General features: G+C 39.6%; 1 protein-coding gene across 7 annotated transcripts; it reads left to right on the top strand.

Moving 5' to 3' along the window:
* The first annotated feature begins 5,202 nt into the window (after positions 1-5,202).
* Positions 5,203-16,888, top strand: LOC541859 (kinesin-related protein 5). 7 transcript variants are annotated; one of them, XM_020539419.1, is made up of 22 exons: positions 5,203-5,428; positions 5,551-5,729; positions 5,825-5,929; positions 6,782-6,998; positions 7,199-7,350; positions 7,452-7,535; positions 7,654-7,731; positions 7,798-7,923; positions 8,061-8,090; positions 8,361-9,062; positions 9,155-9,236; positions 9,330-9,425; positions 9,512-9,691; positions 9,825-9,931; positions 10,035-10,213; positions 10,786-10,950; positions 11,032-11,285; positions 11,357-11,520; positions 11,733-12,286; positions 12,525-12,625; positions 13,644-13,722; positions 16,675-16,888. In XM_020539419.1, the coding sequence occupies exons 1-21, from the start codon at positions 5,404-5,406 to the stop codon at positions 13,709-13,711; spliced, it is 3,648 nt and encodes a 1,215-aa protein (XP_020395008.1). In that variant the 5' UTR covers positions 5,203-5,403; the 3' UTR covers positions 13,712-13,722; positions 16,675-16,888. The 7 variants fall into 7 exon arrangements, 5 of the variants coding, with proteins under 5 accessions (XP_020395008.1, XP_020395012.1, XP_020395011.1 ...); XM_020539423.2 differs by having other exon boundaries at positions 5,204-5,428; positions 7,245-7,350; XR_004850258.1 differs by having other exon boundaries at positions 5,230-5,428; positions 13,644-15,731; positions 16,675-16,873.
* The last annotated feature ends 499 nt before the right edge of the window (positions 16,889-17,387 follow it).

Below are 17,387 nucleotides of genomic sequence, written 5' to 3'. Positions count from 1 at the left end.
TCGCCGCTTAGCAGGGTTGGGCTGGTCGTGCTTGCCATGTTGGCCAGGCATGGTTAGAAATTTTGGTCGTCCCGTACTGTGCTTGTTCAGGAGTTTAAGCTCGTTGAGCAGCCTGGCACGACACAAATAGCTATTCGTATTTAATGGGGTTGTGCTTCAACGAACCGGAGTTTGAACATATATATGGCAACAAAAAAATAATAAGCAAAAGCTAAAGCTGAGAGAAAAATGTATATGCGAAACAATATAATAGGTTAATTTGTGCGATTTTATGTTATAAATCAGCCGTCAACTTTATATATTTATTATAGGACTGATGTTCTTACCGGTTACGCAAACCTAATATAATTCGGCTATAGCATCAACGGCACCACCCGGCCGCCACTTCGTTTGTTTATTCCGAGCCTGACTCTTGCCATACGCATGCATGTACAATTGTACATGGTATTCATTTGTCCGTATCTGCCTTTATGTTTAGTAGCCGTACCATGTCGGGCTACCAGTAGGCACTCAATTCCTCTTTGAGGAGAATCACTTATCTAAATAATAAACCAACTCATTGCTCAATCCAAACATCCTTCCACGTGAATATGTTGTATATATACGTCACATTAGGATTCCATCACACTTCGGACTCTAGGCTATTTATTCCTTCCAGTTCAAAGTCACGGAGATATACTCGTGTCATGGTTAGTTGTTGCTTACCACCGTCACCGTGTATATATATAGGACTCAACCAAATAAAGGCAATTTACAAAAATATTCACGGCCGGCCAGCTCATCTAAGTTCACACAATTTCTATTTGTTGGTTCTGGCCGAACCAATTAGCTAGGCTCTAGAGTGAATTAAAATTTGGTCATTAACATGCAATCTCTCAATCCATATATATTAGAGTGAATTAGGATAGAGTTAAACCCTAAACTCTAATTCAAGTATCAAGCTCTATAACGATATAGTATGAGCGGAAAAATATTAGTATCAAACCAGGCCTCACGAGGAAGTTCTGCAGTAAATAAGCTAATAATTACTATATGTTATAATCTGAATTCGTACGAACGAGCGAGACATACGGTTAATCAGAATGTGACAGCACGGTGTCCAGTCGCTTGGAAAAAAAAAACACGGCGGGAACCTTTTTGATATATAGTGCAATGGGCCGGTGCGGCAGTTGGCAGTTGCTGCCGGCTGCCGCTGTCAACACTCAACACAACCACCACCGTCCACACTGGGACTTCCCGTGCTGCTACCTTTCTTTTTCTCGCCTTATATTGATGTGTTTAAACTTTCCAAAAGGCTCCCTACAGACATAGGTTTTTGGGTTTTTTTTCGAACAAACACGTTAACCAACATAAGATCGGGAGGAATTCGTAGAGTTCAAGCTGTAACAAATGGTGTTGTTAGGAATTTAAGCATTTTCATTTTTAATTTAATTCAGAAAAATAGTGTAATATATATGTACATATGTGTATAACTATTCTCATAAGCAGTAAACAAGAATGGAACATGCACAAATACGAAGAACTAAATATACCCTGCGTTCTAAAGGAGCCTTTAGTTAAAAAACATAAAAAATCATAAAAAAACATAAAGCACTAGTTCCCACCATCATCGTGTGTCACCCATTTCCTTTCGTTCACCTCTCAATATCCCATATTTAAATGACACTAAAATTAAAATTATGCACAAATACGGATTCAAACCATATATAGCCATAGGCTTCAAATTCATATTCACACCCATCTAACTAACAAAATACACGTCTTTATGATTCATACTCTATATTCAAGGAAAATCGTAGCAAAACTAGCTACGTACAAACACTTAAAAATGAGCAGTCGTGTTCTGTACCTCTGTGTCCAACTCCCATACCTCAAAGTAGAGATGTTACACATCTGAATTATATGACAAATCTAATATTTTAACATAGATTTGAATATAATTTAGAGCTAATTTTTAGTCATGTTATTAAGAATTTTATGAAGTATAAGAATAAATTTGTGTATAATTTTTTACGTATTATTTTCTTCCTCTAACAAAAAATGAAAAACATCTAATCTTAATTTTATATCAATTATTTAAAAGATATATAACAAATTTGAGATTTAATTTTTATAAATATTAATAGGTTTAATATTAAAAACAAGAATATATTTTTTTTATCAAATTATATATATTATTTATTATTTGTTCACAATCAAAAATAGAAGACAAAAAATTTAATATCCGAATAAGTATTCCGATCATCCCTAAGCATCACGCTTTGTCCACTACGACGTCGTCAGAGTAAGGGCCTGTTTGTTTACCCCCAGATTATATAATCTGGATTAAATAATCCTAAGAGGCAAACAAACAGTCCAGCTTATTTGCCCAGATTATATAATCTAACCCCTTGGATTATGATAATCCATAAGCAAGTGAGGAGGTGCTTATTTCAGATTATTTTTTCCCACTTCCCCACTACCCTTTCAAGTTTCCTAGAAATTACCCACCATTGCCATTATAATCCACCAAATCTTTTTTGCGCTTAGTACTAGTCAATTTGGGGATGAAGAAGGTGACATGAATGCTTTCCGTGATAATATTGCTAATGCAATATTTGACAGTGTCAATTGAATTATTTTTTTTCATATATGAGTTTCAACCTAGTACAAATATAGAGGGCATTCTTGTCTTCCTCATACAAAAGAATCCTATTAACAACTTAAATAATCTGGGTAAACAAACAGGACTACTCAGATTATATAATCGAGATTATATAATTCTCCAAAAATAATCCAGATTATATAATCCATGGGGGTAAACAAACAGGCCCTAAGTAGCTCGGAGCCAGGGGTGGGCAAAAAACTTGATCCGTTACCCCCAAACCTGTACTATCCGAATCCGCACTCGATATAACCCAAATTACCCAAACACTAGTTATGATCCTAGATTTGAAAACTCAAAATTATATTGAGTAAATAGGGTAACATGCCCCGGTACCTAATTTACCCGAATTACCTGAAGTTATATGTTTTTGACAATATAACCATAAACACCATACACAATATATATTACATATTTATATGCACAAATAGGATGTAATAAACAACACAAAGGTCTTAATCTAGAGCAAACTTAACAACTTACATAAATAACCAGGTGAGTCTCTGCGTTGCAACGAGAACATATAATATCACGATAACTTATATATAAAATGTGTGTTATACTGTTATGAGAAAATGTTTCATAATCCATTTGTGATCCTGGCTATACATAATTTTTTTATTTTAATCTAGTTGTTTCACCACTACATTGCAATCATCAGTATCATGCAGACTTCGATATATCCCATGATTTGCATGGTCTCGTCATTAGAAAGCACGTCCCACACCTGCCGGAAGAAGTTCCCTCGTACATCGTCAGTCATCAGGCACACACTACCATACGCGCTTGCTTACAAAAAGGCAAGTGTGTATGTTTGCGAAGAGAATTAAAGGCGAACTGACACAAAAGCTACATCGACGGTGGCGAGGACGACGAACTGGTCATTGCTGTCGGTCCTCCTCTGCGTCACCTCTGACGCCGAGATGACACCACAGTCCTTGATCTAGTAGTCATCGAACGCACGCGACAAGGCGAGTACCGAAGACTCTTGGTTGGGTTGCCAAACGAAGTGCACCCCGGGCTCATCAGCGTGGTAGTACACCTGGTCGTTGCACCACTGAATGCGCTACTCCTCTACATACATCATGTTCGAGGACACTCACAACGTCAGTAACGACAGTCGTTCCAGCGCACAAAAATTCATGGCCGGTTAGTAGCGACTTACGTGGCAGGTTGGGCTTCCGGTGGATGATGAGCTGGACAGCGTGATGTCGTCGTCGTCGGAAGCGGTGCCCAAAATAACCCGAGAGTCACCGACGTTGGCGACGATCATGAGGCCCCCTGCTTGACGATGGACAACACGATGCAGCTGCTCTGGATCGTGTCCAAGCGGCGGCTGCGTCGGAGCTTGTTGTACATAGCGGCGCATACAGCCACGTATGACTGCTTCCAGAGGTCGAACTGACAGTCGTCAAGCTTCTTCTTGTCGTTGATGAGCGACGTCAATGCAAGCGCCTCCTGCTAGTTGTGTTTTTTCGGGGTTTCCAAGTAAGAAACATGGATTCATCTTTGGTGTTGGTTTATGAAAATGACTCACAAGTCAGATCCATAGAAAAATATTACGGAGAATAAATGGCACAAAAAAAGAATTTAAGTTGAAAACATTATTCAAACAAAAGAAATTGCATGCAAGACTCTTCTTTAAATATTACTTCTTCTATCCAAAATATAATCCAAGAATTATGTGATACTTATTTACTAGTACGCGTTGTGTAAGGGTAGCATGTGAGCTTAAGAGAGATGTAGTAGATATTTTTTTCTGTCATAGATATATACATAACCACACATGTGGTGTAGCGGTAGCTACTGATCATATTTGCCTTGTGTTTTTTTAATTTTAACTAGACGTGTGCTATAAGGGGAATGAGAATGAAAAATGAGCTTTGCTGGTAGTGAGAAATAGGAATGACAGAACATAAGAATGTGTTGTGCGAGGAGGGAGAAATGAGAAAGATAAAACAAGGAATGAGAATGACAGAACAGGGAATGGTGACATAATACGGAATGATAGACTACCCTTGTAGCCTTAATAAGTATATTTAACCAGCAAAACATTTAAATTTATTTTAGATCTCTATTGTGCATTTGTGGGTAAAAACCAAAACCTGATAAATTTTAGATCGCTAAACTCAAAAAGCATAGATGAAAAAAAAATACTAGAACGAAAACCATTAGACCTGAAATCCCTAAAAGCCCTACTCTCAAACCGTCCCGCTCCTAATCCCTGCTCGTCCTCTCGTGGTTGTTCGCTATGTCGCCATATTTATGAATTATGTAATTTGTCTATTGATGTTATAATTTAATTATTTACTACCCTTGTATTATGCTGGACCTAGTGATATATTGAACTTGATGAACTCTAATCGGATAAATCAGAATTACCTGAATCCGAACCTAAAATTTCTGCCTATTTGGGATAGACTTTGAGTAGTAGTTTTCAAAACTTGAATTATCCCATCTAAATTTTTCCGGTAATCCGATTGCGCCCCAAATGGCGCTTGGGCTCGGTAGAGGCAAAGGCAGGAGACAGGGAGTCGTAGCAGCACATCAACAGGGCACCACCTTCCCGCGGCACCCGCACGTCGCCCACTCGCCCACGTCGCCCTCGGTCTTTCCCATCCGCGCCCGCCCATTCCTGCTCCACGTCAGCCGCCTCCCGGTTGCAAACTACGCCTCCGTCTCCGATCCCGGCACGGCGGCACAGTTCGAAGCTCCCAACGTCTCGGCCGTCTCCGGCCTGCCTGCCCGATTCCATCCCCATGTCCGCCACCACCACCGAGTCCCGTAAACCCCTTCGTCCCTTCCCTTCTCATGTCTGCTCAAGTCTTCACCAATTTTTTCTGTCTCTCGGCCGACGCTTACTACTGCGGATTTGTCCTCTTTTTTTTCGGTTTGTTTCTTCGCAGCGGAGAGCCCGGAGCGGCGATCAGATGCGGTTGCGTGGCTACGGTCGTTGTTGGCGGGCTCTGGCCTGCCTCTGCCCCCGCCGCACGTGTCCGACGACGACCTACGGTCCTTTCTCGCCGATGGCGTGATCCTCGGCGCAGCGCTACGCAGGCTCGGATGTGCTTCTACGTCCAACCAGGTAGGTCCTCGATCGCACCATAGTACTAACGCGCGCGCGGGGGGCTTCATTTGGGTTTGTTGTTCGCCCGTGATCGTACGTCATCGCAACTGCAGGGCGGAGCCTCAGCGGCGGCGGCGGCGGGGAGTGATGTCGAGAGGTTCGTCGCGGCAATGGAGCGCCTGGGCCTTCCCAGCTTTGCCGCCTCTGACCATGACAGGGTACGGTATTCTCCCGTGGACCACCAACTACTTCCGTTCAGCAGCAGTTTTTCCATATATAACAGGGGCCGAAAAATTTCGGTTGGGTTTAGCTATGACTTGAGACTTAAAGAGAGAGTATGATAGTACAGTAGTAACATTTTGGAAAATCGTCTGTTAATTCAGGGTGGACAGGGATATTACACGTGATTGCAGCGTGTTACAGTTTCAAATCGAAGAAGCTCGGACTCTGCTTTCGCTGTAGGTGGTTGATGCTTGCCATTGTTCAGTTTGACGATTGGCAACGTTAACCTCGATATTTTCTGCTTTAACTGCTACTGGATGCTGGATGCAGCTGATGCTAACATCCAAGTCTCAATCTCAACCAGAATTTTTTTTCCGCCAAACATATGAGATGTGACTCCACTACTCGACTAACATATAATACAATGCATGCCATTGCTGTCCAAATGGTTTGCATGCACTGTACGTTCCAATGTTTGATACATTTTCCTTTAATAATTTCAATTGAACCCAATTCATGGTAACAAAATTAATGTTAACTCGGTAGCTTGTGGAAATTACTTCAATTATGTCTTTTTTAAATATCTGAATATGAGCATCAGCCACGTTCCAGTGTGATGTCACATTCAAGTATTATGATGATGTTCTGGTTATTAAATTTATAATATCTGAATATGGACGTCAGCCATGTTCCACTGTAGTGCCAAATTCGAGTAGTATGGAGGTGTTGATGTTCTGACAATAATTGTCACTTATGCAATACTACCGTGGAACATTCCTGGTGTCTGCAGCTCTTTCTACAATAGAAAAAATTATCTACCTGATCTTATTTGGCTGGCATTGATCCAGGGCCCAATGTTAGCTGTCATAGTCTGTCTTCTTGCACTGAGGGGTCTGTTTGGTTCCAATGTTGGGGAAGGCTTGCATTGTAGCCTTGAAGCAAAAAGTAGGATGCACAACATGGAGTTTCCCATAAGGGTGAACGGCTGCTGTACTCAAAATTGTCAGTCTAGAGAAAAGGGTGAAGGGAGCATACCAAAGGTCTCCAGAAGTCCAGCTACGTCAGGTGAGAAGAAGTTTTTACAGTACATGTCAAGCTTTCAGCAGTAACACAGAGGGAAACAGAGAGAGCAGAGCATAGCTATTCTATTTGTTTTGCAATATGAAATGTCAAACAAATCATATTTATCAGTGAAAACTGTAGTTACGAAGGTTATGATGTGAAGGAGGTTAGCTTATCAGTTAAAACATCTTTTCCTATTGTAGAGCCATCATCTCCGATATCAATGCCTGAACTATCTTCTATTTCAAGGCACACTCGACATAATTTTCATGAAGTCTTCCATCTGAGACAAGGAATTTACTCTGACATGCCTATTTCTAAAGTTTTGGAGATAATGAAATCCACCAACTTGGATGTAAGTGGAATATAGTGATTCTTTCTGAAATGTGCGTGAGATAATGTCAGCCCAAATTCTGATCTTTTTATTCTTTGCATCATGTGGAACCAATTTTACAGAATGCCCCTACTCAGTCACTTTTGAGTTTTGTGAATGCCATCCTTGATCGGATCATTGAAAATGAGAATGGAGAAATTCCTTATGTAGGCTACTCAAAAGCAATACAGTTAGTTGTTTCTTTTCATACATGAGAACTTTGGTACATTTTTGTTTTATACTTCTTTCATCCCCTTGGATAAAAAGATAGCATTCTTTGCACAGAATATCGCTTGCTTGTTGAGAAAGGTAATAATGGAGATTGAACGCCGCATTTCTACTCAAGCAGAACACATAAGAAATGTAAGGAATGCTATTTTATACTTATTTTTCAAATTATTCTTGTTGTAACTCTTACTTGTATGGCAGCAAAATAGCCTTATCAGAGCACGTGAAGAGAAATATAAATCAAGGATAAGAGTACTAGAGGCACTTGCAAGTGGGACAGGTGGACAAATGCAAATAAATTCAAGTGCGGCAAATGGAAAAATAAATGTAAGTTCTAGTTTTCATTTGAAACCTATTATGATGAGTTTTGTTAGACTCTTTTATGCATAAATCTTCTGCACTTTCGAGAAAAACAAAACCTTCTAACATTAATAACGGATATCCTTTTCTTATATTATTTTCAGATTGCTGAAGATCATGTGCTCCAGATGATGGTTTGTTTCTTTTCCAAAAAAAAATACCTCTTTGTATTACTATATTCTGCATATATTTAAATCAAGTTCTTGCTACTGTTTGCTCTGGAATTGTTGATTGACTTAGTTCTGTAGAAGATCTTGTAAGCAAATAAGCATTGATAGTTCAGTTTAAAGGGACCACAAGAATTGTTCATTAACTTATGCGTCCTTTGTGTGAATGATTGGGTTTTCTTACTTCACTTCCATTCTTCAGATAGACAATTTTTTTACTACACTTTCATTCTTCAGATAAACAAAAGCAAAATTGGAGAAAGAAGATTAGTTGATAAAGATATGTCAAGCTTGATGGCTCAGAAGGAAGATGTAGCTAGATTGACAAAGGATAAGGAAGATATGGTTAGGCTGCTGAAAGATAAGGAAGATATAATTAGATTGATGAAAGAGAAGGAAGAAATGGTTTTGCTGATTAAGGAGAAAGATGATATGGTTACCTCGAGGAAGGAGAAGATTGATGGAAGAGATCAATCAGCCAATGCATATGCGAATAAATCAACTACATATAATGATGAAACCATTAGGATGATAAAGGAAAAAGAAGACAGTAATATTACAATTATGAAACTAAAGAGCAAATTGGAAGCTGTAAAATCATTATTTGAAGAGAGCCACAACCAGTTAGAATCTGCAAAGGAGGAGGTTCTTAAGCTTCAAAAGGACAAGGAAAATAGTGCCAATATAATATCAAAACTCAGGCAAGAGCTTTCGTTAGCACATGAATCTTATAAGACACATATTCAAGAACTGGAGAGTAGTGCTTTGCAGGCAAGCAAATTCTTTGAACATAGAATAAAAGAAGTAGATCTCATGCTCGAAGATTCTATAAAGAAAAGAACAGATCTAGAGGAAGTATTAAAATCTAGAATGGATACTTGGAAGAAGAAGGAAATCATGGTGAATCAAGTTTTACGTCTACAAATACAGAGCATCCAGGTGGCGTTTGGTTAACTTATCGTTTGGTCCTCAATCTTTCTTTTAAGACATCATAAAGTCAGAAATTGAAATTAAAGCTTCTTCCTTATCAGGATTTGAGGTTATCTTCTGTTTCCATTAGGCATGAAATCCAAAACTGCCAGCGAAGATGGTCTGAAGAACTTAATGGCCTTGGTATGCTTCAGTGTAGCATGTTATTTTGTTTTACATTACATACACTTACGGTAATTGCATTTTATAACTTGCATATTTATATTAACTCTGCAGGACAAAGTCTCAACATACTGATAAATGATTCTGAAAATTATCATGCTGCTTTAGAAGAAAATAGAAAATTATACAACGAGATTCAGGAACTAAAAGGTAACTCGTCAAACAGAGAACATTTTATTTAAATTTTAATCTTCTTAACTATATGATTTTTTGGATTTTTTGTTATTCTTGACCAGGAAATATAAGAGTCTACTGCCGGATAAGGCCTTTTATTCCTGGGGAGGATCAGAAATCTACTACAATTAAATATGTTGGTGATAATGGGGATCTGATAATTGCAAATCCCACACGCCATGGAAAAGAGGGGAGCAAGTCGTTCAAATTCAACAAAGTTTTTGGCCCCACTACTTCTCAAGGTAGGAACGAATTTGACATATGCAATATCCCTATGCTTTTGATATTGATAGCTTCATTGTATCTAGTAAGGATCGTATATCTGTAATGCTAGCGCACCACATTTCCCTTGCCCTTCCCTTTCCTCTTTTGTAGATGACGTATTCAAGGACATTGAACCACTTATTAGATCAGTTCTTGATGGTTATAATGTTTGCATTTTTGCGTATGGTCAAACTGGATCAGGGAAAACATACACAATGGTATGATGCACTGGATACAAATATCTTCATCTGAATATACTTTTTTTTAAATGGATCTTTTCTTTTCAGTTATAATGTATTTTTCTTACTGCAATTATCCCAGACTGGACCTGAAAATGCAACAGAGAATGAATGGGGTGTCAATTACAGAGCTCTGAATGATCTGTTCCATATTTCACATAATCGTGGGGATACCATCATGTATGAAATAAATGTTCAAATGATTGAGATATACAATGAACAAATCCGTGATCTTCTTTGCAGCAATGGTTCAGAGAAGAAATATCCTTTTCCCCTTCATTTATTGAATTCACAAACAATGTCGACACTTTCTACAAGTGGTTTATGATAAATTCTGATGAACCTAGTTTGTTACATGTATTAATTACTTTTCTGATGAGCCTAGTTGGATATGAAGCATTCCCTCTAATTCTCAATTTAGGTTGTTTAGGACATTGACAAGGTCTTCAATATGACTTTGACTTGCAATTTAGTAAAATATATACTATTTTGATGGAAAAGCTTATATTATGAAAGTATTTTTGATGATGGACCAATAATGTCAACCATTTATTATCAATATTTATGACTTTTCCATGTATTGATGGGTAAGTTAAAGAAGTATAAGCTCTAAAACAACCTACATTTGGAATCCAATGGAGTAGTTAAGTTGATTCAGTTTAAGTGAACATATATGTAGAAACTCAAAAATTAGTTGGACTTCCTTTTATCATCCACGATGCACTCTTAGTTATCTGTACATTTTATAATAGTATATCCACTCAAATCAATGACATATTTCAAATGGATTGGAGTTTATTAAGAACATCCTCTTTTTCCTTTAACTCCTACACGTTAGAGATTATGAATGCCAGCCAACCCAATGGGCTTGTCGTTCCTGATGCAACGGTGCATCCTGTTAATTCAACATCCGATGTTATTGAGTTAATGAGAATAGGACATGCAAACAGAGCAGTGGGTTCGACAATGTTGAATGAAAGAAGCAGCAGATCTCACAGGTTTATTTTCATGTCCCATAATCTAGTTACATTATTTATTATGATTATTTTAAAATAGAGATACTTTGATTACTTCTGCAGTATTGTTACCATACACATTCGAGGTGTAGATTTGAAAACAGGAGCTACTCTGTGTGGTGCACTACATCTTGTTGATCTTGCTGGGAGTGAGAGAGTGGACCGATCTTCTGTTACAGGCAATAGACTTAAAGAAGCACAACACATAAACAAATCTTTGTCCGCTCTTGGAGACGTCATATTTTCTCTACCGCAGAAGAATGCTCATGTACCCTACCGGAACAGCAAACTTACACAAGTCCTACAGAGTTCTTTGGGTGCTTACCATTGCTGATTGTTCTATATACTATTTACATGTTATCAGTTATCTAATATTTTTCATCTGCAGGCGGCCATGCAAAAACCTTGATGTTTGTGCAGATCAACCCAGATGTCTCATCTTATTCGGAGACTTTAAGTACTTTGAAGTTTGCTGAAAGGGTTTCTGGAGTGGAGCTAGGTGCCTCAAAGGCGAATAAAGAAGGCAAAGATATTAGAGAATTTATGGAACAGGTGATAAACTATTGTTTTCCTTTTGCCGATCCCTTATTCATACATGGCAGTAGATATGGATTACCAATGTTTATTTTCTGTATTATCCAATGGGTGAGACTTAATTAGAGATTTTTATTTCGAATTGGATGCAAAATTGTTTATATCATTCTTCTCATCACCAGTGTTAGACATAATTTTTTGTTATTTGTAATATCCTTTCCACTCCTCAGCTCTCACTGCTCAAACATAAAATGGCAAAGAAAGATGACGAAATTAACAGATTACAACAACTCAAGACGCAAACTCCAAGGGTCAGGACTGCAAAACGTGCAGATTCCCCATTGAAACATTCGTCGTCGTCCCCAGGCATATCTAATTTAGGAAGCAAAATCCAACATAGAAGGACAGTATCAAGTGGAAAGGCAATGAGCATTGCCAGTAGAGCTGGGTCTGATACCTTCTCTGACACCAGTGACAGGCACTCTGAATCTGGTTCTATGCAGTCTGTTGATGATATCCTACCACGTAGGGGGATTATGGGTCTTCCGAAGCTCTCTATTGGTGAAATGGGTCAGAATTCTGCTGACCCTGAGCTTGTTTGCTTTGACTATGCTGATTCAGAAGAGAGATTAAGTGATATATCAGATAGTGGTCTTTCCATGGGTACAGAGACGGATGTTTCAGTAAGCAGTATAGTTGAGTTGACACGTTTTCAGGAGCAGGAAAACATACCTAGCACTCTGAAAGAACAAGAGAGTGCACGAAAAATTCCAAATGATCAGTTGTAAGTCCTCTCATCTTTTCAGTAAAAATTCATACAATTATGATTTCATGATATAAATATGTTTCCTTAGGACTATCCTTTCTTTTCAATCTAAATTACATATAATTAACATTGAGTGGAAGCATTCATGTTATAAGATCAGGTGACTGGGTGCAGATATTGGCTAGCTCTGTTTGTTTGGTTGGCCTTTTGTTTTAACTACTTCCTTATTTATACGCACATTTTCTTAATCATACAGGTCCAAGGTGGCCACCCGAGTTCAGAAGACAACAGTACCCAAACTAGCTCAAACTTCCTTGTGGCCTAAACTAAGAGATCCTCCAGCCCTTAGATCCCCAGGTAAGCTAAAGTGCAAGTCCATGTGTTCAGTTGGAATGGGAAACCCTAACCTCATTCAGGGTTGGGAGATGTATTAAATAGACCAAGTAGAAGTAGGTCAGGACTATTACACAGGGGTATATAGGTAAATACAAGAGGACTAAGCCAAAACCCTAACAAGGTTCTAACACCCTCGCAGTCTCAACTCATGTACAGATGTTGAGACTGGATCGAAACTTGGTGAAAACACTCGACGACAACCTCTTGGTGAAGATGTCAGCGAACTGTGACGTGGTCGGAACTTTGAGACTGTGAACGTCACCGGGGGCGACGCGCTCGCGGATGAAGTGTAGGTCGATCTCCACGTGCTTCGTGTGCTGATGTTGCACGGGATTGGTGGAGAGGTAGACCGCGTTGGCGTTATCTGAGAAGGCAAGGGAATTCCTAGATTAGTGGGATATAGCGCAGGGAGTAGGGTTGAGGAGATGGCTGGCGATCACCTGAGAGCTACTGGTGGCGCTTAGGCGCCATAACCTCAGGTGAAAATGAGGGACAAGGGAATTCCCAGCTTTCTAAGGGGAAGCCGACAACAGATAAGTTGCAATTGCTTAATTCCAATAGGTATGTGTACAAACTACTTATTGTTCCCTTAAGGGGATCTAATCTAATCATATTCCCTTATCTGAGAAGGCAATCTTATCCATCTAACTAATCTGAAGATCTTATCTATAGATCCAATCTAATCTGAAATACTAATCCAATCTAATCTAAAATAGTAATCTGATCCAGAGTACTATATACTAGGCTTATGGCCTTCGTCTTTGTACTCCAGTCATAACAACATTACTTCAAAAAATAAAAGTTACACAATGTATAAAACAAATAAACTTACATTAATTGAAAAAAATTTAAAGTACATACCTCATATAAATAAAAACTAATTCTCATGGTACATACCTCAAATATGCTCTATTAAATCATTTTAGAGTTAGATCATGCACTGAGCTTACATGGATTGTGGCCTCATGTTGAAGGATAGCTACAAAGCTGGTCGATGCTTCGAGGGTGACGATTGGTGCTGCAACGAAAGACTCAACTATCTCATAGTCGTCCACGTCGTATGATCCTCCATGCTCATCCTCAATGATTGTGTAGAATGATACATTCATGCATGATTACACTGAGTACTTGATAGAAAAAGGAACGACTTGGGGTAGCGACAATATGAAATCTACATCCTTCTGTGTACCCTCTTGGCATACAACAAGCATCTGCTTCTTCGTAGTCCATGGGAGGGGAATTGCCTTCACAAACACCGGCCACTGAGGGTACATGCCATCGGTGATATAGTGTCCTTGGTTGTACTTGTGACCTCTCACTGTGAAGTTCACCCTTGAGCACATCAGTGAAGAACGACGAATGGTTGAGCATGTTCATGTCACTGCCCGACCCTGCCACCCTAAAATAAGCATGTTGTTGAGTTCTGACAAGCGGGACCCGAACAAAGGGAACAACGGGGCACAACAACAAGACAAATATGAAAATGTGGTTCTCAAATGTCTTGTCAACTATCTCCTCACCTCGTCTGGACACAATATTTATAGGGTAACCAAGGGGTAGCCTACCAAAGTAAAGGTTTGTCCTTGGTTATTACCTGCTACATCCTAAGGATATGTTGTACAACAGTGTAAATGGGAACCATTACAACCCTAGTAATACAAGCACCCAATTATGTACCCACACCAGAATAATGACATGCTTGATATTGATAGATGGGGCCTACTGTAGCTACGGGGGGCATTTTGCCCATACCTCCTTGATACTCTCCTCGACCCTAAGTGTGGGTTGCCTTCAAGGTGAGTCTTTGATACTGCTCATGTGCTCCCCGCTTAGGCCCTTGCCTGCTTGACAGGTGGGCGTCAGACTCCGTCCATAGTGAGATTTTCTCTATGGCCTTCGCTGCCTACATGGAGAGGTAACTAGTGGGTGGTGGACTCCGCCCATAGCGAGGTCTTCGCTATGACCTTCGTTGTATATGTCAGAGAGGTGGTGGTCGTAGGCATCGACCCACATTGAAGAGCTTAGCTCTGTGAGGGGCGAAGTCTCTTCCGACGGTCTTCGTGGCCTTCGGCAAATCCTTCGTTCATGGGAGCCCTTAGCAAGGTCGATGCTAAGGCCTCAGTAACATTTGATAGAAGGATGGTGGTCGTAGGCATCGTCTCATGTCGAAGGTTCTTACTCGAAACGAAGTCTCTTTAGCATTCCTTATGGCCTTCGATGAACCCTGCATGCATGGGAGAGAAATATGGTAAGTGATTAGATGTAGCTAGACGAGCTAATGATCGAGGTCCCGTTTGGCCTTCTCCCCAACACATTCAAGTCCACAAGTCATATGAGGCAACCACCTCGAGCATGTGGTCGGGGTCCAATGTTTGTCCTTGTAAATTGTCCTCTCCATCCAATGGGATAGTACCTCCACTTCCAATGCATGCAATCTATACTCCCTATCATACCAAGAAACCCTATTTCCCCCCCCCCCTTAGCTTACGGTCGCCTGAGATCGTCAACAGTGAGACGACGACTGTACTTCATGCCAAAACATGAAATATCACCTCTACAGAATAGTCTGAGGCATTCTAAGGTGGAAATTGTCTCCATTTTGATGTACTTATTAATGGAGTCAACAACTCTGCGTACGCAAGCATGCATATGGCAGTTGTGCACTTCTGGTGGGGGCAAAAACTAATGTGGTTGAGTGCATCGGTTCTAAGAGTGAAGTAGGGGGAGTACTCACCCAACCTCCAAGATTTGAATGTAGGAACTCCTCCGCATGCGGTACCTTCGACGAAAGTAGAGCAACACGGGTCATTGAAGTAGTCTTGCATCAACATGTCGTGGCGGCTACACGGTCGTGGGCGATGTAGCTCCGATGTTGCTTCCTTCATCTTCTCATCATGGAAGACTCAGAGGCCATATTTGACATCTGCTGCATTATAGTTTGATGCAGCAACTCGATCACCTCGTCTTGGGTCATGTCAATGTTCGAACTTGACAAAGACATCTCAACACTGTTTTACTTGAATGAAAGGAGGGGAGTGGAGTGTGAGGCGATAGAGAAATTCAAAGTGTAAGTTGTGTGAATGAGTTCAAACACTCCTCTATTTTTCGAATAGATTCCATGATTTTGTATTGAATTTTTTGGATTTTTTAAATTCAAAATGGCACGAACCAATCAGAAAGCGTCACGTGTCACCAAGGAATCGATATTGACCAATCGGGTCGGTGATGACTGGTACTCCAGTGATGGGGTCGGTACCGACCTTAATGCCCGGTCGACATCCTTGGCGACCGTGCGCTCTTGCCGATCGGCGACGGAGCCGCGGTGGTTGATACTGACTGTTGAGGCTGCCACATGAGCGGGTGGTAGCGACCCGCGCTGGAACCCGCCTTAGTGGTGTGATGTCACGAAGGTTTTGTGGCTCCAAACATAGTGAGAAAAAAATAGCTCTTTACTATTTTAGGTACAAAAATTTCCATAAGTTTTAACTATCAATCTTGAAAATATTCAGTGTCATTTTCTTTTTCTGTGGAAGGTGCAAAAAAGGATAAGGCTAGTAAGCTAAAACAGGTGTTACCATGACCTTTGGTTACTAGTTACTCCAACACTTGACAGGTTACCAATGGGAATTTGTACCTGTTGCAGAATATAGTAAACTCAGTTCCAAAAATGTTTGATCTGACTCACTGACTACCAAACAAGTTTACCAAGCGTGTAAAGAAGTTTTAAATGCATTTAAAGTGGCAATGAGCTAACACAGTTACAAACTGATGAGTTATGGGTACATATACATTACACCGTCATTTGCACTACCAATGGCTTAGTTTCAAATGAATTTGTTATTGTCTTATTGAATTACACCTACCAGCGAATTTATATTATTGCTTTATTTTGTTATCTAAATTAATATCTGGAATTTACATGTGTTCTGAGTCAGATAAGTTTTCAAGACATGATGTGCATTATTATAAACTAATATAAATATTCTGTTCGTTTTTTGCCGTGTCTGCAGGGAGAATCACAACACAAACAATATCTGTACCAAGGACGTCCATGACTTCGAAGAGATGGACATAAGTCAAGTTTGATCAACATGTTCTAACACTAGTTTATGGTTTTGTACAGCACAATCGAAAAGTAATTCATTCCAATTGATGAACTTTGTACAGCACTTGATTCTTTCAGGAAAAAATGGCAGTTAGTTTTCTATATCTTTTTTGAAGATAGATTATATGATGTTAACTTTCTTTGTGCATACACGATATCCGAGAAGTTTGCTGATTGTTGGATAAAAGTGGTACTTCTCTTGATATTGTTAATAGAATCAACAATTCTTGCTTAATCGTTACAAACCAAAACAATAAAGAAAAATTCTACTTGATCTGTTAATAATTAAGATCGTTGGAGTCAACTTTAATTTTTTTGAACTTGTATTTTGCTAAAGAATTTATAAGTTTTGTCAGGGTCGACGGAATGTCATGCCATGTTACCAACCAGGTAATGTCATGCCATTAAAGCCACCTACAAAACCATCTCAGACAAAGTGGATTCTCCCTATAGACCTTTGTTTGTATAAATATTCCATTTGTATAAATGCGAGGCTCCATAGAACAAATTTGACATTTGTTCTCCCTATAAATTATACAAACAAGAGAAGTACCTTGTTAACAACAAGAACTCCACCTTTAGCAACCAGGTAATGTCATGCCAATAAAGCCACCTGCA

Source organism: Zea mays, chromosome 6 (genome assembly GCF_902167145.1).
Source record: "Zea mays cultivar B73 chromosome 6, Zm-B73-REFERENCE-NAM-5.0, whole genome shotgun sequence".
Classification (NCBI taxonomy): domain Eukaryota; kingdom Viridiplantae; phylum Streptophyta; class Magnoliopsida; order Poales; family Poaceae; genus Zea; species Zea mays.
Note: the sequence above shows the minus strand (reverse complement) of the source record. Positions and strands in the feature narration are given on the sequence as shown.

Excerpts from the sequence above, each read along its gene's own strand:
- LOC541859 (XM_020539419.1), top strand. The coding sequence starts at position 5,404 with ATGTCCGCCACCACCACCGAGTCCC. Across the intron at positions 9,932-10,034 it reads CAGGGAAAACATACACAATG|ACTGGACCTGAAAATGCAAC; the intron begins GTATGATGCACT and ends CAATTATCCCAG. Across the intron at positions 12,626-13,643 it reads TCCAGCCCTTAGATCCCCAG|CTACAAAGCTGGTCGATGCT; the intron begins GTAAGCTAAAGT and ends GTTGAAGGATAG.